Genomic DNA, 23,284 nt, shown 5'->3' with positions numbered 1-23,284 from the left:
GTCACGTGTAGAAGCTCACGCTCACCTATGAGTCCCTTCTCCGTGCTGGAAGTGATCATCTTGTATGCGGGATCGGTGTTGTTCTGCCCTTCGGAGGCGGCGTGATCTACGCTCTTGCGTTTGATGGTGCTGTAGCTTCCCTCATAAGTGTCTGACAGGGAGCTAGAGGACTGACTGAGCTCAGAGCCGTCTCTGGATACACCCGGGCCGGCCTCCACCTCAGCGATCGGGCCGCCCATGGGCGTGTGGCGTTGGGTGAGGGGGCCTGGGAGAGTCTGGAGGCTGTCGTGGGAGTTACTGGAGCAGGAGGTCCAGCTCCCGCGCCCGCTGTCGGCCATCTCAGAGCCCGAGGAGTGATTCGGCACTGTCAGCTCTTCACCGCTCGCCAGACACGGGACGCTGGACTCCCTCATCGCAGAGGGTCGAGGTGAAGAGGAACTAGGGCGAAAGAAAAGTGCACAGTGAGTGAGAGTCGAAAATAGAGTCAATAACTGGAGACTTATAACTGGAGACTTATAACTGGAGTCAATAACTGGAGACTTATAACTGGAGACTTATAACTGGAGACTTATAACTGGAGTCAATAACTGGAGTCAATAACTGGAGACTTATAACTGGAGTCAATAACTGGAGACTTATAACTGGAGTAAATAACTGGAGACTTATAACTGGAGACTTATAACTGGAGACTACTAACTGGAGACTTATAACTGGAGTCAATAACTGGAGTCAATAACTGGAGACTTATAACTGGAGACTTATAACTGGAGTCAATAACTGGAGACTTATAACTGGAGACTTATAACTGGAGTAAATAACTGGAGACTTATAACTGGAGACTTATAACTGGAGACTTATAACTGGAGACTACTAACTGGAGTCAATAACTGGAGACTTATAACTGGAGACTTATAACTGGAGTCAATAACTGGAGACTTATAACTGGAGACTTATAACTGGAGTAAATAACTGGAGACTTATAACTGGAGACTTATAACTGGAGACTTATAACTGGAGACTACTAACTGGAGACTTATAACTGGAGTCAATAACTGGAGACTTATAACTGGAGACTTATAACTGGAGTCAATAACTGGAGTCAATAACTGGAGACCTATAACTGGAGACTTATAACTGGATACTTATAACTGGAGACTTATAACTGGAGACTTATAACTGGAGACAATAACTGAAGACTTATAACTGGAGTCAATAACTGGAGACATATAACTGGAGACTTATAACTGGATACTTATAACTGGAGACTTATAACTGGAGACTTATAACTGGAGACTTATAACTGGAGTCAATAACTGGAGTCAATAACTGGAGACCTATAACTGGAGTCAATAACTGGAGACTTATAACTGGAGACTTATAACTGGAGACTTATAACTGGAGACTTATAACTGGTGACTTATAACTGGAGTCAATAACTGGAGACTTATAACTGGAGACAATAACTGGAGTCAATAACTGGAGTCAATAACTGGAGTCTATAACTGGAGACCTATAACTGGAGACTTATAACTGGAGACAATAACTGGAGACTTATAACTGGAGACAATAACTGGAGTCAATAACTGGAGTCAATAACTGGAGTCAATAACTGGAGACCTATAACTGGAGACTTATAACTGGAGACAATAACTGGAGTCAATAACTGGAGTCAATAACTGGAGTCGATAACTGGAGTCAATAACTGGAGACTTATAACTGGAGTCAATAACTGGAGACTTATAACTGGAGTAAATAACTGGAGACTTATAACTGGAGACTTATAACTGGAGACTTATAACTGGAGTCAATAACTGGAGTCAATAACTGGAGACTTATAACTGGAGACTTATAACTGGAGTCAATAACTGGAGACTTATAACTGGAGACTTATAACTGGAGTAAATAACTGGAGACTTATAACTGGAGACTTATAACTGGAGACTTTTAACTGGAGTCAATAACTGGAGACTTATAACTGGAGACTTATAACTGGAGTCAATAACTGGAGTCAATAACTGGAGTCAATAACTGGAGACCTATAACTGGAGACTTATAACTGGAGACTTATAACTGGAGACTTATAACTGGAGACAATAACTGAAGACTTATAACTGGAGTCAATAACTGGAGACATATAACTGGAGACTTATAACTGGATACTTATAACTGGAGACTTATAACTGGAGACTTATAACTGGAGACTTATAACTGGAGTCAATAACTGGAGTCAATAACTGGAGACCTATAACTGGAGTCAATAACTGGAGACTTATAACTGGAGACTTATAACTGGAGACTTATAACTGGAGACTTATAACTGGAGACTTCTAACTGGTGACTTATAACTGGAGTCAATAACTGGAGACTTATAACTGGAGACAATAACTGGAGTCAATAACTGGAGTCAATAACTGGAGACTTATAACTGGAGACTTATAACTGGAGACTTATAACTGGAGACTTATAACTGGAGTCAATAACTGGAGACTTATAACTGGAGACTTATAACTGGAGACAATAACTGGAGACAATAACTGGAGACTTATAACTGGAGTCAATAACTGAAGACTTATAACTGGAGACTTATAACTGGAGACTTATAACTGGAGACTTATAACTGGAGTCAATAACTGGAGACTTATAACTGGAGACAATAACTGAAGACTTATAACTGGAGACAATAACTGAAGACTTATAACTGGAGACAATAACTGAAGACTTATAACTGGAGTCAATAACTGAAGACTTATAACTGGAGTCAATAACTGAAGACTTATAACTGGAGACAATAACTGGAGACTTATAACTGGAGACTTATAACTGGAGACTTATAACTGAAGACTTATAACTGGAGACTTATAACTGGAGAATTATAACTGGAGACTTATAACTGGAGTCAATAACTGTAGACAATAACTGGAGTCAATAACTGGAGACTTATAACTGGAGACAATAACTGGAGACTTATAACTGGAGTCAATAACTGAAGACTTATAACTGGAGACTTATAACTGGAGACTTATAACTGGAGACTTATAACTGGAGAATTATAACTGGAGACTTATAACTGGAGTCAATAACTGTAGACAATAACTGGAGTCAATAACTGGAGACTTATAACTGGAGTCAATAACTGGAGACTTATAACTGGAGTCAATAACTGAAGACTTATAACTGGAGACTTATAACTGGAGACTTATAACTGGAGACAATAACTGGAGACAATAACTGGAGACTTATAACTGGAGACTTATAACTGGAGACTTATAACTGGAGTCAATGACTGTAGACTTATAACTGGAGTCAATAACTGTAGACAATAACTGGAGTCAATAACTGGAGACTTATAACTGGAGACAATAACTGGAGACTTATAACTGGAGTCAATAGCTGTAGACAATAACTGGAGACTTATAACTGGAGACTTATAACTGGAGACTTATAACTGTAGACAATAACTGGAGTCAATAACTGGAGTCAATAACTGGAGACTTATAACTGGAGTCAATAACTGGAGACAATAACTGGAGACTTATAACTGGAGACTTATAACTGGAGTCAATAACTGTAGACAATAACTGGAGTCAATAACTGGAGACTTATAACTGGAGACTTATAACTGGAGACTTATAACTGGAGTCAATAACTGGAGACTTATAACTAGAGTCAATAACTGGAGACTTATAACTGGAGACTTATAACTGGAGACTTATAACTGGAGACTTATAACTGGAGACTTATAACTGGAGTCAATAACTGGAGACTTATAACTAGTGTCAATAACTGGAGACTTATAACTGGAGACAATAACTGGAGTCAATAACTGGAGACTTATAACTGGAGTCAGTGTGAGTTGCAGTCTGACAAGTTTTTAAGCACCCTTTTGATTGACAGGATATAATTAGCCCTAATCATCTGCTGTTTTTAAACAATCGCCCGATTGAAAAAGCATTTTGTTACCCGTACTCAAGGTGTTGTGGGATATATCCCTCGTGGCGGGCTGACATTTTCAGACATAATTACTTACTTTTATTAACTTTTGCATTTGAATAGAGATTTATGCATTATCAAAGACTACTTTGTTTGTGATTAGTTTGTGCATTATGATCAAACAAAGACACAGAAAGCATTATATTACCCATAATCAATTTCAAACTTCACAATTCAACCAAACGCTGAGGTGTTGTGTGATATGCACCTGGTGCCGGGCTGAGTGAGGTCTGCGTAAGTGTTGGCGGGCGTCTCTGACGGGCAGCTGGCCGTGTTTGCTGTGGCCATGGAGTCCACAGAGCAGTTACTGACGATGCTGGAGCGGGAAGAGATCTCGCTGGAGTCCGACAGCTCAGATCTGGCGACGGGCATCAGGGCGTAACCTATCGGAGACAGCAGACAGAAGGTCAGTGTGCGTGCCGTCACACTCGCAGGACATCATGAGCACGACACGGAGCCAACAGAGCAATGCAAACATCTGCCTTTATTACACAACTGAGGAAACTCACAGCCAGATCATTTAAAGTGAATAACCATCGATGATGGCACAATCACAACACATCTCAACTCCTCAGCTCTCTGAACAACACATCAACTCTGAACAACATATCAACTCTCTGAACAACACATCAACACATCAACTCATCTGCTCTCTGAACGATGCATGACATTACACTTAAAAGCACTTCAAAGATCCTGCCATCATTCACTCGTGTGAAACAAATGGTGAGGGTTTTTGTGGAAAAAAAACAATAATGAATCACACACTCGATCTAATCATGTTGCGATCGGCATCAAACCTGTCAGCTCTGAGAGAAAACTGTGAGTGAGTGTGGATCTATGATAGGGCTGGAACAATATATCGATGCATCGCGATTCGTGGATCCATTCCAATATTTTCTGAATGCATCGCAAATCGATTCTTAGCTTAGTTTTTAACAGCTCTAAGCTAGTTTTTAACCACACGCTCAAAAACTCACGAAGAACAGCGTCTGAGAATGTACTCGCACCTCAGAATGCTTTTATGATGTGAGATTAATGTAAACAGCCACTGCAAAAACCCTTGAAATTCGCTTCAACCTTTTCGAACTTTATGAACGATTATTTTATAGCAGGTTCAAGTGGTGTGTGTAAGGCATTGGAAGCTAGCAGATTACATCTGTTTCTAGAGCACACACTTCATCTGCTGTTTCTAGAGCACACACACACACACACACAAACACTTCATCTGCTGTTTCTAGAGCACACACACACACACAAACACTTCATCTGCTGTTTCTAGAGCACACACACACACACACACTTCATCTGCTGTTTCTAGAGCACACACACACACACACTTCATCTGCTGTTTCTAGAGCACACACTTCATCTGCTGTTTCTAGAGCACACACACACACACAAACACTTCATCTGCTGTTTCTAGAGCACACACACACACACACACTTCATCTGCTGTTTCTAGAGCACACACACACACACACTTCATCTGCTGTTTCTAGAGCACACACACACACTTCATCTGCTGTTTCTAGAGCACACACACTTCATCTGCTGTTTCTAGAGCACACACACACACTTCATCTACTGTTTCTAGAGCACACACACACACTTCATCTGCTGTTTCTAGAGCGCACACACACACTTCATCTGCTGTTTCTAGAGCGCACACACACACTTCATCTACTGTTTCTAGAGCACACACACACACTTCATCTACTGTTTCTAGAGCACACACACACTTCATCTGCTGTTTCTAGAGCACACACACACACTTCATCTGCTGTTTCTAGAGCACACACACACACTTCATCTGCTGTTTCTAGAGCACACACACACACTTCATCTGCTGTTTCTAGAGCGCACACACACACTTCATCTACTGTTTCTAGAGCACACACACTTCATCTGCTGTTTCTAGAGCACACACACTTCATCTACTGTTTCTAGAGCACACACACACTTCATCTGCTGTTTCTAGAGCACACACACTTCATCTGCTGTTTCTAGAGCGCACACACACACTTCATCTGCTGTTTCTAGAGCACACACACACTTCATCTGCTGTTTCTAGAGCACACACACTTCATCTGCTGTTTCTAGAGCGCACACACACACTTCATCTGCTGTTTCTAGAGCACACACACACACTTCATCTGCTGTTTCTAGAGCACACACACACTTCATCTGCTGTTTCTAGAGCGCACACACACTTCATCTGCTGTTTCTAGAGCACACAAACACACACTTCATCTGCTGTTTCTAGAGCACACACACACACTTCATCTGCTGTTTCTAGAGCGCACACACACTTCATCTGCTGTTTCTAGAGCACACAAACACACACTTCATCTGCTGTTTCTAGAGCACACACACACACTTCATCTGCTGTTTCTAGAGCACACACAAAATTGGAATCTGTCCAGAATAATTTCTCGATTCGCGATGCATCGATATATTGTCCCAGCCCTACTCGATGATGATGATGATGACAGGATCTTCATCAACTCATCAACTCTCTGAACAATGCATGACATCACACTTTAAAGCACTGCAAAGATCCTGTCGTCATTCACTCAACTCGTGTGAAACATGGTTTTGTGTGAAAAATAACCAATAATGATTCACACACTGGATCTAATCGTGTTGCGATCGCATCAAATGAATGCGTCTCGATGATGATGATGATGAGGACAGGATCTTTGGCTGAACTAGTGTTTAACTCAGGTGATGTGAACAGGTAATCACACAGTTCTCCTCCTGCAGTGTCTGTCTGTCTTGTCAGTGTGTTTCAGACTGTCTGTCTGCTGATCGATCGCCTCGGCTCTGTCCCTGGACTTGCTCCTGTCTCTAAAGAGTGTGAAGGGGGACCTGAAGCGCTTGCGGGGCTTCTCTGGCTGTGTCTGTCTATTCTCGCGCTGTCTGTCGCTCTGACAGGTCATCTTCAGGATCTGTCTATGAAGGAAAGCCCCACCTATGCCGTACGTGCGCGCCGGCGCTCGAGTGTTGTTCTCGCTGGCCAGAGACGACGACGAACCCGACAGATTCAGTCTGGGAGCTCCGCCTGCTGGGAGAGGATCATGGGAAAATTTCAGGATCAATTCAATTCTCATGTATTTGTATAGCACTTTCACAATACAGTTCGTTTCAAAGCAGCTTTACAGAAAATCCATATTACAATTTAGAGTGATCTGTACATATTAGTGATCCCTATTAATATATATATATGTATATATTTAAGAAAAAAATATTTATATATAATATAAATTAGATATAAAAAATATATACAGTATATACATGCAAATGTTTCTGAAATATATACATGCATATGTGTGTATTTATATATACACAGTACACACACATATATTTAAGAATCAATTCAATTCACATGTATTTGTATAGCGCTTTTCACAATACACATCATTTCAAAGTGCATGAGTCCACATTACAATTTATCTGTTATCAATGTCAATATCAAAGTTATGCATTTCAGAAATGTACATATACAAATCACAGTTAGCTAAAAATTGGTTTAGTAGTAGGTTTGTGTTTACATAATATATGTGTGTGTACTATTATTTTGTATATATAAATACACACATATGCCTGTATATATTTAAGATTTTTTTATTTATATATAAAATATCAATATTTATATATTATTTAAATTATGTATTAATATATATACTGTATATACATGCAAATATTTCTTAAATATATATATATATATACTGTATGTGTGTATTTATATATACAAAATAATTACACAAAGTACACAAACACATATATTATGTAAACACAAACTTTTTTTTTGGATGCGATTAATCGTTGCCCAGCACTAAATATTTATATGGTGAAATTCTGATGCTTGTGATGTGAATCAATGAGATCTTTATAACAGTATAGCAGATACTGCCATAAAATCATATAAAAATCCCTCTCGTCACTCTATATCTGCCAATAATGTCTTAGTAAGATGATATTTAATGCTTAGTTTATGCTCTGTAGTTTTAAAACATAATGCAATGCAATACAATGAGGATTGAGAGATGAACAAATAAACCTTCCTCAAAAGCCTGATGATAAAAAGGTGTGTGGATAATTAAGTAACCGAAGGTGCTTTAGTCTGAAATATTACTAACAATATGAAAGTTATTATGTTTACTTGATAAAATCAGTGCAGATTTGACAGCAGAAACACACGAGGGCGTTTGTACAATTACACTAAAAGACTTTAACTTGATAAAAGAGTCTAAACTGTCAGTCAGAGACAGAAGGGATGGAGGAGAGTGTGTGCGACAGGTTTATTGATCATGTTAGAGCGGATCAAATATGATAAAGCAGATGTATAGCGTTAGCGCCTGGTCCTCTGCGTCCGCTTTGAGCGAGTAAATGATCAGAAGTTGAGAGCCACAACTGAACTGAACACAGCAGAAGACCAGGAACAGAAAATAATCTCTTTATGTTTAAAAAATAATAATAACTATTATTATTGTCCTTCAACCCTCCCTTCTGCTACTCTAAGCAATGAGTTTGAGCCGTTCTTGTGTTGTTTCTGCCTCTTCCGGATGACCGTTTGCTGTGTTCCTCAAAGGCGTCTGCTAAATGACTGAATGTGAATGTAAATGCTGTTGTCTTACAGAGACTGAAGTGTTCTGTCGCACCTTTGCGAGGAGATCCCTGCGGGGAGCCGGTGGGACTGGAGTGCAGGGACGAGGCGGTGGACGGGTCTTCGGTTCTCTTCACGCTCGCGTCTGAGGCTTTCTTCAGCGGCTGAGGCGAGCTGGGACCTGAAGTGAGTAATCAACTTTATTTATATAGCACCCATCACAGAGAGAAATCACAAAGTGCTTTACAAAGTGCTATAATTTAAATAAAAGAACAATAAAACACAGATAACACTATCTTTATTTTGATGGTCCCTTTTGAACAACTTTGCAACTACATGTCAGCTAACTCTCATTAGAGTATTAGTGGACTTTCTGCTTGATATCTGCAAACTCTTTATTGTGATGCTCTTCAACAGACACTCTACTGACTATAAGTCACTTTGCAACTACTGTACATGTCAACTTATACTAACCCTAACCCTATCAGTCCACTAATACTCTAATGAGAGTTAGTAGACATGTTACTTATACACAACAGAATGTGTTAAAGGGACCATCCAAATAAAGTGAAACCCACTATCAGAGCTTAAAACAAAAGATAAAACATAAAAGCCCAATCAACTAAAAGCTTGTTTAAATAAAAGAAGAGCAAAGCAGACGCTCCGTCACTGACGTACAACTCACACTAAACCTGACGCTTCTCATGAAGACAGGCTGGGTAAAATAAGTCAATATTATATACGTGACCCTGGACCACAAAACCAGTCACGAGTCGCACGGGTATATTTGTGGCAATAGCCAACAATACATCGTATGGGTCAAAATTATCCATTTTTCTTTTATGCCAAAATCATTAGGATATTAAGTGAAGATCATGTTCAATGTAGATATTATGTACATTTCCTACCGTAAATATATCAAAAATGTATTTTTGTGAGTGGATGCAGCAAAATCGCACACATAAATGCACAACTTTAAAGGAGATTTTCTCAATGTTTCGATTTCTTTGCACCCTCAGATCTTCAATAGTTGTATCTCGGTCAAATATTGTCCTATCACAACAAACCACACATCAATGGAACGCTTATTTATTCAGCTTTCAGATGCTGATGCATAATCAAAAAAAAAAAAAAAAAAAAGTACTCATGACTGGTTTTGTGGTCCAGGGTCACATATGTAAAATGATGGAATTGTGTACGAGGCCCCAAAATAAAAAATCTTGATATATGGATATATGGACTGGAAACAAGATAAAAATACTAAGTAAGAAAATCATTTTTGATGTTTCTTATGAAAAAAGTCTCAATAAAATAAGTCAAAATGATATCTGCAAAATGATGGAAATGTGTAAGAGGAGCCAAATACATCCTGGTGCTGATGGTGTGAGATGCAGACGTGACGTACTGAAGGAGGCGCTCAGGTCTTTCGCGAGGCTCTTCTTGCGCAGCGGGTACAGGCTAACGGGAGGAACCTGCAGCACCTGAGACACGCGGCTCTGAGGCCTGGAGGACGACACACCCGCGCGCAGCGACACCGGAGACATGTCCGACTTAGTGGAGCGCCGCTCGTTCAGGTTCTTCGACACTGCAGGGACACACACACACACACAACGTCAGGAACTGAGTTTGAGTGACAGATCATCATAGTGTTCTTAAACACTGCAGGAACACACACACACACGCACACGCACACACACACAGGAACTGAGTTTGAGTGACAGATCATCAGTGTTCTTCGACACTGCAGGGACACACACACACACACACACACACACACACAGGAACTGAGTTTGAGTGACAGATCATCATAGTGTTCTTCGACACGGCAGGGAAACACACACACACACACACACACACACACACACACACAGGAACTGAGTTTGAGTGACGGATCATCATAGTGTTCTTAAACACTGCAGGAACACACACACACACGCACACACACACACACACACACACACACACACACACACACACACACACACACACACACACACACACACACACACACACACACACACAGGAACTGAGTTTGAGTGACAGATCATCATAGTGTTCTTCGACACGGCAGGGAAACACACACACACACACACACACACACACACACACACACACACACACACACACAGGAACTGAGTTTGAGTGACGGATCATCATAGTGTTCTTAAACACTGCAGGAACACACACACACACGCACACACACACACACACACACACACACACACACACACACACACACACACACACACACAGGAACTGAGTTTGAGTGACGGATCATCAGTGTTCTCTTCCATCATTAGCTGTGTTTTCATCCACCTATTTTTATGCAGATTTCGCATTAAAAAAAAAGCTGGATGGAAATAAAGTGAATTATATTTTATAAGATGTATGAAAACACAGAAAACCTTCAAAGCCTCAGGTGACTTTCCCTCAGCTATTTTTATGCTAAATTTGGTATATTGCATAAAATAAATGCTAGATGGATTTTTTTTGTTTATAAGAAGACGTGTGAATAAACTACGATGGAAACACATTTACTGAATAAATCCCTCAAATCCTCAGGTGACTTTCCCTCAGCGTCAGCTGTGATTGGATAACTGGAGTAACCAGTGGACCAATGGCGTCGCAGCATCTCTAATGTTGGTGATTCTGAAAGTCGAAGTGTGTGATCAGAATAATTGGGTTTAATTCCCTCCAGAAGCGTCACACACACACACACACGAGTGTGTTCCCGAACACCAGCATCCGAACGCTAGAGAACACGACAGCGTTTGAGTTTCGTCTGACGCTCGACACACACTCGTTTATGATGGAGGGAAAAAGAGCCACAATCCATAAACTTATAGCGTTCATTAAATCATTTTAACATGCGCCACTTTTGATTTTAATAATATATTAGTAAATGTTGAAATAATAAGATAAATTAAAATGCTGTAGAAATATTGTTTATTGTTAGTTCAAGTTAACTAACACCTTATTGTAAAGTGTTGCGTTAAACTTGGATGGAAACAGAGCTACTGACGTTCATTCATTAATTCTTATTAAACACTAGGCTATAGTAAAACTCTCTAAAGTCTGAGATTAACAAAAAGGAATAGATCGTTTCAAATAAGTCATTATCATCACAAACATGAACAACACTAGAAAACCTGCTGATCTCTTTCTGCTAATCAGCTGAATGACAGCATCATGAAAATCAAGCAAATCCAAATAAGTGAACTTTTCAATATTATATCTAGCACTTTTCCTCCCGTCCACTAGATGGCAGTGTCTAGCCGTGTGGAATCTGGGGCCAGTTGCATAAACTTAGCCAGTATGTTAAGACTCTGTCTAAAAAAATAATTTGGCCAACTACAAATTAGTCAAGAGGTTATCAGTCTTACTTTTCTGATTCACATTAGACCGATCTACCTTTTTATGTAACTGACATTAAAAAGTGAGCACCAGTCTTGAAGAAAACATTTCGATGACTTGCTTTTAAGACTAGTCTACACAGTTTATGCAAACTTCCTCTGGACAGATCGATGATAAAGCAGTGACGCTTTACAATAAAGTTCATTAGTTAACATTACTTAATGTATGAACTAACATGAACTAACCATGAGATAATACATTAGTAACCGTATTTGTTAGTTAATAAAAATACAGCTGCTCATTGTTTGTTCATGTTAGTTCACAGTGCATTAACTAATGTTAAAAAGATTGGTTACACTTTATTTTAAGGTGATTGTTACAGTGTAATTATATATTTAAGCACTGAGTAACAATAATTAACTACATGCACTTACTACAGGGTTAGGGTAGGATTAGCATTTAGTTTGAGGGTTAGTTGCATGTAATTATGCATAATTTACTGTTATTACTATGGTAAGTACATGTAACATATGTAACAAGGACACTGTAAAATAAAGTGTTACCACAAGATTTTAATAATGTATTAGTAAATGTTGAAATTAACATTAACAAAGATTAATAAGTGCTGTTCATTATTAGTTAATGTTAACTAATGAACCTTATTGTAAAGTGTCACCATTGTTTCTCTTGATTTGATTCGTTTAATGTGTAAATTGTGGTATTATCATTTTGTGATTGTTTCTGTGTGAACCTTTCTGTGCTGGAAGAAGAGAGCGATATCTCCTGGTTAAATACGTGCTTCGCATCGGGGTCGTCATCAGCCTGAAGGGGGTTTATTCTGAGATAACAACTGGCCCGATGTGCACTATCCCGCTTATCACACGGATGCTCGTCACATTAGTAATAACTGGAGAGACGCACGTGTGCTGTAGGCCGGTTCGCACTGCAGAGACAGCATCTGGAGCTTGTCCTCGTCCTCCTCCACCTCCAGGTGTGCCAGATACTGCTTCACCCGCCGGGACATCTGCGCGTCCTCGTACAGCTTCCTGGCGTTGAGCAGAGAGCTGCGCCGCACACGCTTCTTGTGGCCCGCCTGAACCTCCAGCAGGTTTGAGTTGGTGCTGGCCTGACTCAGAGACCTGAGGAAGAGTGAGACACGGTCATTCCTGAGGGAGACGCTCGCTGGCAAACGGGAGGACATTCACAAACAGAAGAAGAAGGCAACATCTAGTCAAGTCTCCTTCATTTATACAGCGCTTTTAACTTTTCACAGCCGCTTTACAGTGCTAACAGGAGATTACAGTAACAGAGATCGTTTAGGCTTTACTCCAGCTCTAGAATAAAGTTATTGTCCAGATAAAGTTAGTTTCGATCGATTCACTTCTGTTGCAGAGATCATTAGTTATTAACTTAGCGGCCGCTAACACACACCGTTTTAACTGAAAACCTCAATGTGTTCTGGCCGTTCATTCACAACAAGCTCAAGAACGCAAACTTCGAAAAAAGAAAAAATGAAAGTTATTTCCGTGTAAACTTCAAAAACGTGAATCTGTGAGAACGCTGACGGCGCACATGCATATTACCCGTTTAGTCTATACTGTAGATATGCACGTTTGAATATATATGTATTTATATATATATATATAACACTTTATAATAACTTTATTATAACGGCACGCTACGAATCATTAGTTAAGCATTAGTAAACAGTTAATTCATCATTTATAAAGCATTAATAGACATTAATAAGCAGTTTATAAATAAATACAGCTATAAATGCTTTATTCTTGATTTATAAGCATATCTATAATGTGTTTAATAATTGTATTTTCATACTTTATTAATGATCAGTTTATCATTTCTAAATTATGTATTACATTATTTACAAACCAGTTATTTGGGAGTTGTCAGTGGTTCATAAGATCCTTTAGAAAGTCTAATTTAATGATTAATAAACTATTTAAATGTACATTCATACATCTTATTATTTAGACATATAGCAATAGTTACTCAGTGTGATAATAAATGCTTTATTAACATGTATTCATGATTAATTCAGGTGTTATGTTATAAATGTTATAAAGCATTTAGTTGTTGTTTTTGTGAGCTCATCTAAAGTGAGGACTAGTTATGCCTCGTAAAGCTTTTAAAGAGGAGATTTAAAAGCTCAGTTATCTTCTACACAGAAAAGGAAACAAACACAGCACAGAGTGATACATATAAATAGTTATTTCAAGATGCAAAAACAAAATGAAACTGTACAACTGGTAACCTAATATAAAATGAAAAAAATAAACCTCTATGTCGTAGAAAGAAAGAAAAAAACCCTGTACGCCTCCAGAAAACACAATTGTGGCGTAAGATGAAACTAAGCCTCTGCAGTCTGATATAAAATGAATGCTGTAAAATGAAAACATCGCTGAATTAAAATGTACCAGTGCCAACACTAGATTACAGGAGTGCCAAAATGCAACAAATATTTTTTTTATAAAACAATATTAATATAATAAAATATTTCAGTGTCAAAACTACCTCAGTACGAACTTTAAAACATTAGAGAACAGCCGTGAGAGATAAATCTCCTTTGTAAAAGCTTTACGAGGCACACATAATCCTCACTGTAGAGGAGCTCACACAAACCGTTCACTGACCACTACTAAATGCTTTATAACTACCTGAATTAATCATGAATTACCGAAGGAATACATATTAATAAAGCATTTATTAACACTGCTATTACTATATGTCTAAACAATAAGATGTAGGCTATAAATGTACATTTAAATAGTGTATTAATAATTTACTTGCACTGTCTAAATGATCTTATGAATCACTGACAACTCCTAAATAACTGGTTTCATTTAGAAATGATAAATTGATCATTAATAAAGTATGAAAATACAATTATTAAACACATTATAGATATTCTTATAAATCAGGGATAAAGCATTTATTGCTGTATTTATAAACTGCTTATTAATGTCTAATAATGCTTTATAAATTAAAAATTAACTTTTTACTAATGCTTAACTAATGATTCATAGCGTGCGGTTATTATAAAGTTTTTTTTAATTTGTTCCTCAAAAAGGGAATGGTTTCACAGATAAATGAGACGATGCATTTCTTCTGGTCTTGCAAATATAAACAATGGAAACTAATTTTTGTGAATCATGTTTTTCAATTCCTGAAATAGTTTTATTTTTGGAGAAGTGTCTTATATGTACACTACAATTTAAAGGTTTGGAGTAAGAATTTTTTATATATATATTTTTTTTTAAAGAAATTGATACTTTTATTCAGGAGGGACACATTAAATTGACCAAAAATGATGTCTAATAATATATCTATTTCAAATAAATGCTGTTCTTTTGAACTTTCAATTCATCAAAGAATCCTGAAAGTAAAATGTAACATGCTTTTCAAAAAAATATGAACTGATTCGAACACTGATAATAATCATAAATGTTTCTTGAGCATCAGATCATCATATTATAGTGATTTCTGAAGGATCATGTGACACTGAAGACTGGAGTAATGATGCTGAAAATTCAGCTTTGATCACAGGAATAAATTACACTTTACTATATATTCACATAGAAAACTGATATTTTACAACATTTCACTGTTTTTACTGTATTTTTGATCAAACATCCTTCTTTCTTTCTTTCTTTCTTTCTTTCTTTCACTTCTTTCAGGAAATGTTTTGGAAGTTATGAATTTTCTATTTGTGAAAGTCCTTCCATTTATTTGTAAATATGAAATGTTAAACATAAACCTAATATATTTGTCAGTCTGAGCAAACAATGCGTACAGCAGTGTAACGCGGCCATGCAGCGTATTCACTTCATTAATGCCAAACAAAACAGATTAAACCAGACGAGCATGATCAGTTACATGAAGATGAATGTTTGAGAGGATGAGGAATGAAGGAAGAGTTGGTGTGTCCAGTGAACGGTCAGGACATGCAGGACAGCACACTTACCCTAAACTCTTCCACCTCTTCTTTCTGCCGGCAGAGCCCATGATGGGCAGAAGACAGGAGAAGAGAAAGACACTCAGACAGACAGAAAACACCAGCACCACAGACAGAGAAATCCTCTGATGCACCTCCACCATCACACACTGATAGAGCCGTTTCATTGTAATCCACACGGATAGTTTTTCCGGGTTGCTTCCTTTGCTGGAGCGGCTGATAAGAGTGTGCGCTCGTTTTACAGTAAGAGAGCGGCCTCTAGAGGCGAAGTAAAAACTAGCACTGGCCGTGTGCTTCCATTGCCCTTCAAATCATGCAAATTGAAATTGTGAATTGAAAATATGCCCAATTGAAACACGGCAATTTCGCAAAAACTCTTATATACCGCAAAAAAGTGACGTGGTTTTCCAGGTAATTCGAAAAAGGAATATTTCGCAAAACTGCATTGGAAACAGTTTTTGCGCATTCACAGTCACCTGACGGTGTGTTTGGACAGAAGACGAGACTGAGTTCTTTATTAAACTCATAAAAGACGAAAGAATTACGGGAATACTGGACTCTAAACCACTAAGAAATCCCACAATCAAGATCTTGAAGCAGAAATGAGGGAGACACTCCCAGAAACTCCTCATATGAGCCGCTCTCAGTATAACGCTCTTTCCTTGCCATTAATGCTGGATAAACGCCCATGTCTCCTTCCATTAAATATAATGTCTAGTGCGGTGGCTGAGATATACGGAAACCTACAAACATCCGTCGCCGTGATTGTTGGAATGACTTCGAATCGCGAATGGAAAAAATGACGTTGCACGTTCATTAAGAAAGTATTGAAGATGCTACTGGAACTCGCAGTTTGAACAGCGTTTCGAGACTCACACCATTCAGTCACAAAAACTGACTGTGTGTCCACCGTCAACATTCACAGGGGCGAGCGACTTAAATGAAGATGATCAACAAAAAAGCATTACATTTTTGTATAAAACTACTGGTCTCACATGGCCTACACGACGAGAAGAAAAACAGTGTTTTCTTTTCACAATAATGTGCACTGATGAATCGTTCACAATGAGTGCAGGAATCAATTTTGATTTCCAGTGGACGTTTAGTTTATGCTGTGTGTGTGTGTGTGTGTGTGTGTGTGTGTGTGTGTGTGTGTGTGTGTGTATGTGTTAGTCTTCACCTCTGTCTGAACATGAGTGCCGGGTCCATGTTGGCTGATGTCATGCGCACAACGTTTCGGATCTCCTTGGCGATCATTCGCAACTTCTCGAAATTGACCAGGCCATCAACACTCGAGTCGTTCCCTGAGCAGGAGACGAGATGATGGACAGTTTAAGGACCTGACATGTGAAAACCCACTAATGTTTAAAGATCAGTTCACTTGATAATCTACTCTCCTCCATGTCATCCAAGATGTTCATGTCTTTCTTTCTTCAGTGGAAAAGAAATGAAGGTTTTTGAGGAAAACACTCCAGGATTTTCTCCATATAGTGACTTCAATGGAGTCCAACGGGTCGAAGGTCCAAATGTGAGTTTCAGTGCAGCTTCAAAGTCTCGACACGATCCAGCCGAGGAATAAGAGTCTGATCTAGACAAACCAGCGCACATTTATAACACAATAAACATTTATATACTTTTAACTACTAATGATGGTCTTGCACGAGCTGTGATGCGACACACATTACGTCATCAGACTTTGAAGCTGCACTGAAACTAACATTTGGACCTTCGACCCGTTGGACTCCATTGAAGTCACTATATGGAGAAAATCCTGGAGTGTTTTCCTCAAAAACCTTCATTTCTTTCCCACTGAAGAAAGAAAGACATGAACATCTTGGATGACGTGGAGGAGAGTAAATAATCAGGAGATTTTACTTCTGAGGTGAACGACTCCTGTAACAGGCTTGTGTGTAAACTTGAGCCACTGACCTTCGTGCAGGAAAGTGAGGTCCTTCTTGACCACAGGGAACAGGGGGATGATGGGAGGCTGCACGCTCTGGCTGCTCAGTATGTTGCGGTATTTGGCCATGTTTCGTGACGGGTCGAAGATGTCCTGAAGATCTCGGAACAGCTTCTCATACTTACTGGGCAGTTTCTCCCACGTGCTCCTCAATCGAGCCACTGAAGCCAGATTAAGACCACTGAAGAGCACAGAAAACACAGCGCATGAACATCCTGCTTGCAAGCTCAGAATATGCAGGATCTTTAACTATTAAAACACAAAATAGCTTCATTTTATGTTTCTGACGAAGCTGCATAACCACCATAAAACACTGAGGAACAAAGCATGTCAACTTTTTTTGTAAATATTGTAGTTTGTTATTATCTTGTCGGGTGGATAATTTAGAAATCAATGCCGCAACTTTATCAGTTCAGCATCACCATTACATTTTTTTTTTTTCTGTGTGCAAAATTAATGTTAAAGGGATAGTTCACCCAAAAATGTAAATTCTGTCAGTAATTACTCTCCCTCATGTTGTTCAACCCCGTAAGACCTTCGTTCATCTTCGGAATGCGAATTAAGATATTTGTGATTAAATCTGAGAGCTGGATCACTCCTCCATAGGCTTCTAAGGGATTGACACTTGTTCCCCGAAAAGTTATTAAAGACATCGTTAAAATAGTCCAAGTGACTACAGTGGCTCAATCTTAAGTTTATCAAGCGACGAGAATACTTTTTGTGCGCAAAAAAACAACAAAAATAACGACTTTATTTCAACTATTCATTTCCTTCTCTGTGGGCTCGAGTGAGTTCACTAGTGTAACAGCGCAGCGCTTCTGTGTTGTACGTCACACACATCACACACACATGACCAGCGTCGGCCAATAGTGAGCCTACGTGTGACGTACAACACAGAAGCGCTGCGCGAGAATCTGACAGCGTGAGGAACTGGACTAGAGTCCCACTCGATCAGGCTTTCACTGTTAAAGTTGATTCCTGCGATTATCATGAGAACAGCTGTCAATATCTCATAATTATCAGGACATAAATAAGCCTACACGTCGTAAATAGTGTAAATGAGCACAATTTGCAAACTATTATAGGAAATTGCAATAATCATGTCTAACGGCATCATAACGGACATTGTTACGAAATAATGCGACGTACATGTAACTTTACTGATGTCATCTGGCATTTTGTAATGTTTGATTACACTCAAAATACACAAATGAAATTATACAGTAGCCTAGGCTATTGGCTATTTACTTGTAATTTAGCTGCAATCATGTAAAAACATTATAAGCCATCAAACGCAGTAGGCTACTTTATTATTATAAAGTGCTGAGGCCGTGAGTGCAGAGACGCTCTGCGTGAGTGGTATTTACGACAGTAGCGTTAAATACAAGTTCCCTACAGCGACTCTAGGGGGCGCTGTTCGACAAAAACAGAATTCCTGCATAGTGTGCCTTTAAATAAACAATTTCTTAATTTATCTCTGTAAAGAAACCTCAGTGTTTAACTGGCTACTCTCTGCTGTCTCAGACAACGACATCACTTGCTGTCGGCCCACGTAACTTCTGTTGTGTGCGATTCACAACCTCACCACTAGATGCTGCTAAAAATCACACACAGCACCTTTAAAGCTGTGTAAAAACATATTTTGCTATAACTGATTGGTCATATATTTTTACAGTGCAGAAATTAAAAATGTGTGTGTGTGTGTGTGTGTGAGATGCTAAAAATCACACACAGCACCTTTAATATAAAGTGGGGCCTTAATTTCTCATAATCATTGAGAAAGGCGGACTCACCTGATGATGGCAAACATGGAGTTGAAGTTCTTGCACTCGCGGCAGTGCAGGGCGATCTTGATGAAGTGCTTGATGGTCTTCATGCGTTTGAGGGCGTTGGCCTCGCGGAGGATCTCAGTGGCCACCCAGAACGTCTCCTGGTTGATGATGTCTTCGAACTGCTTCAGATGTTGGCCACCGCCCGGGTCCAGCTTGAACAGGTCGTCCACGTACTCGGTGGACTCGATGTTTCGAAACAGGCCGAAGTCCCTCATGGAGAGCTGAGCCGCCACCTCCACGGTGCTGAGCTGCAGGAGCCCGATCTGACTCTCCCGCAGGAGATCCTGAGCGTCTTCATCCGAGCACAGCGTCTCCGTCTCCATGTTGTTCTTCAGGTAGTACCTGAGCAAACACACCAATCACGGCATTACTGGGTAGCAGGGGTGTAACGACACCCTCACGGTTCACGATACTGAACTCACGATACGATATTATTAAATTGAAAAGGCTTGGACTTGGTGCTGGAAACCCAAAGCACAGGACAATAGAGACAGCAGAATAACAATATTCATGATTATGAAGCTGAAAATGCAGAGCACATGTTGTTCTTCAGGTAGTACCTGAGCAAACACACCAATCACGGGATATATATAGAATCATGGGACTGTATAGTAGGGGTGTAACGATGCCCAGCAAGCAATTTTGCGTTTAAAAGACGTCTAATAGCCGTTCAAACACATCCCAGACGTCTAGGCTAAAACAAGGCAAAGTTTTGGCTGTGAGTGAAATATGAATGTATTCGTCTGAAAGAAGAAAGTCATACACACCTCGGATGACTTGAGGGTGAGTAAATCATGGGCCAATTTTCATTTTTGGGTGAACTATCCCTTTAAAGCGCCTTTCAGACAGGACGTGGAATTGCGCCGCATGAGGACGTTTTGTTGCTGCGTCGACCAAAGCGCAAGCGCAGCGGTGCCTACATTGGCATGTTCGCGCGCGCGCGCGCCGCGGTCAAAGTTCAAAATAGTTCAACTTTTTGCCGCTGTGCTCTGTGACGATTACCAGCACGGCCAATAGAAACGGGGCATCCAAACAATCACGGAAATCAGAATGGATGAACCGCTAGTACTGTGTGTGTGTCGGAATTTCCTGAGCTGAGCAATTAAAACAGCAAAACTCATTAGCATGACTAGTGCTAACGCTCGCTTCTTAGCACTGGAAAGATACATAGTTTGCTGGTGACTGAAAGGAGAAACAACAATTAAAATAACTAACGTCAGACGTATAGAACTCCAGCTAAAAGTTTTGAAAACTCCGCCTACTTTGCTCTGGCGTAGCGTAGCGCAAATCGAGTTGTATCTGAAGGGCAACGCTGAACCCATTCCGTGTCCTGTCTGAAAGGCGCTCTAAGAGGTGTTGGTTGTGCTCTCACCTGCCGTTGAGCTGGATGCGGTCTGCTAGTTTTGAGAGCTGGTCCGGCAGTCGGCGCTGTTTAATGACTCCTTCAGGACTAACAGAGACCTCACACAGCGAGTATGTTTCCGAAGCTGCGATGAGGCCGAACTCGCTCACTACATGCGAGACGACGTCTTTGGCTGTGGTGTCTTTGCTGATGATGATGTAGCAGCTCTGCTGGTCCGCCTTGAACACACGGATCACCTGATCGGGAACGTCTGTAACCCGCAAGAGGAAGGAGACGCAGTTAAACACACACAGCCGACGACAGCGCTTGAAATAAAGGTCAATAGAGAGCCTAAGCCCCGCCCCTCCGCTTCCGGCTCATGGGACCTTATTTCTGAAAAAATATGTATGGTAGCCAATGGCGAGGGACAACTTATCTTTTTATTCCGACTGAACTGTGCCCTGAATTACACACATGATGTTTGTCCATTTAAAAGCTCATTATGAAAGTCAAGAAAGACACAGTTTGTCATAAAACAGAAGAGTAACATTTAGTTTTATGTGAAAATCGCTCAATGAACTACATCTCTCGTCTCGCACTATGTACGTCACCGAGCTCGTGTGTGTGTGTGTGCAGTCTGGTACAAAACACACAGGCATGTTGGCGCAACGTTACGATTAGACTATAGAAAACATGACAGACGTTAGCTTCAGTAAAGTTAGCTTCATTCATTGAGAGAAAAGGTATGACGTCACATGCGCACCTTTTGGGTTTGTAGTCTTTGTAATTACGTATTTTCACAGTCTTATACCTCGACAGTTTTACATCAAACTGCCACTTTCTTGACTTTAAAATGCATCTTTTAAATTGAAAAACATCATATGTGTAATTCAGGGCACAATTCAAACGGGATCCAAATATTTGTTGTCTCTCGCCATTGACTACCATACAATATATTTCCGAAATATGGTCCCATGGTCCACCGGAAGGGGAGGGGCTTCGGCTCTCTATGGTGAGATGTTTGGCTCAGATTTGGAAAACGAGGCAATGGTTCAAACACTAGACCATCATCATCATGATTTAAATGACAGAAATCTCTTTCAGGTTTCATTCATATCTTCACTTGTGTTATGAAGATGAATGGAAGTCTTATGGGTGTGGAACACAATCCACCATGATGACGGCGTTTACACATGCTTTTTGACGTCGAGTGTAAATCATTTCATGCCACAAACTCATAACCACATGCAGTGTTGGGGAAAGTTACTTTGAAAAGTAATGCACTACAATATTGCGTTACTCCCTTAAAAAGTAACTAATTTACTTACTTTTTTAGAAAAGTAATGCATTACGTTATTTTTGCATTACCTTTTCTCACCTGGGCTGTTTTTTTTTGGGGGGGTTATAACAAAAAAGGTTATATTTTTGGGTCAATGTAAAGGCCCTTTAAGACCAAAATTAAATAATAAGGCTGAAGGAAATATCAAATTCAAACGTGTACAGTAGAGGGCGCCGCTCAGACAAACCTGCCTTTCTGGATCACAGAAGAATAGGACGTAGGAGAAGAAAGTTTAACACTTACTTCAACAATAAAAACTAAAAATCTAGAGTCATTTTTGCTTATGGTTTAATTGAATCATCGAAGATGAGCAGCAAGTACATTGGTCAATAAAGTTTGCATTTCACTGATTTTATTCATTTTGAGAAATACTAAATTCTTTTTTGTGCAAGTGAGATTAGTCAATGCATGCTCACATTTAGTCTAGAACTACAATAACCCTCATGTTTACACACACTTACAATTTTCCTCAACATGAGGACAGGAGAGCTGTCAGTCAATAAATGTGGAAAAAGTAACTTGCGTTACTTATTTGAAAAAGTAATTTAGATATTTTGCTGTAAATTTAAAAGTAATGCGTTACTTTACAAGTTACTTGAAAAAGGTAATCGGATTACTTAACTCAAGTTACTTGTAATGAGTTTCTCCCAACACTGACCACATGCAATTAAGTTCAAAACAGCATAGAAGAGTTAAACACGTGAAAGGGAAAAGAGTGTATGACGTGTACAGTGTACTTACAGTAGAAACCAGTCACTGGGGGAGCCAAGAAACACACAGAAAGTAAAGAGAGAGAGAGAGAGAGAGAGAGAGAGAGAGAGAGAGAGAGAGAGAGAGAGAGAGAGAGAGAGAGAGAGAGAGCGAGAGAGAGAGAGAGAGAGAGAG

General features: G+C 39.6%; 1 protein-coding gene across 18 annotated transcripts in view; it reads right to left on the bottom strand.

Annotated features, from left to right (window-relative positions):
- Window positions 1-23,284, bottom strand: part of rapgef6 (Rap guanine nucleotide exchange factor (GEF) 6) — a 187,406-nt gene that overhangs the window by 5,140 nt on the left and 158,982 nt on the right. For 4 of the 18 annotated variants that reach the window (XM_077224617.1, XM_077224648.1, XM_077224682.1 and 1 more), the window contains 10 exons: window positions 21,091-21,331; window positions 19,680-20,060; window positions 17,856-18,067; window positions 17,107-17,230; window positions 12,875-13,092; window positions 10,005-10,184; window positions 8,631-8,780; window positions 6,965-7,057; window positions 4,199-4,373; window positions 26-438 (listed from right to left, as the gene is read on the bottom strand). In XM_077224617.1, the coding sequence (XP_077080732.1) occupies window positions 26-438; window positions 4,199-4,373; window positions 6,965-7,057; window positions 8,631-8,780; window positions 10,005-10,184; window positions 12,875-13,092; window positions 17,107-17,230; window positions 17,856-18,067; window positions 19,680-20,060; window positions 21,091-21,331 (2,187 nt within the window). Of the gene's footprint in view, window positions 1-25; window positions 439-4,198; window positions 4,374-6,964; window positions 7,058-8,630; window positions 8,781-10,004; window positions 10,185-12,874; window positions 13,093-15,935; window positions 15,960-17,106; window positions 17,231-17,855; window positions 18,068-19,679; window positions 20,061-21,090; window positions 21,332-23,284 lie in introns of all 18 variants that reach the window. The other 14 variants (XM_077224624.1, XM_077224698.1, XM_077224690.1 and 11 more) reach the window with 5 other exon arrangements.

The sequence above is a fragment of the Siphateles boraxobius genome, unplaced genomic scaffold (genome assembly GCF_051911475.1).
Source record: "Siphateles boraxobius isolate OS27281-9 unplaced genomic scaffold, OSU_SipBor_1 125, whole genome shotgun sequence".
In the NCBI taxonomy this organism is placed as follows: Eukaryota; Metazoa; Chordata; class Actinopteri; order Cypriniformes; family Leuciscidae; genus Siphateles; species Siphateles boraxobius.
This window is presented reverse-complemented; position numbering and strand designations above follow the sequence as displayed.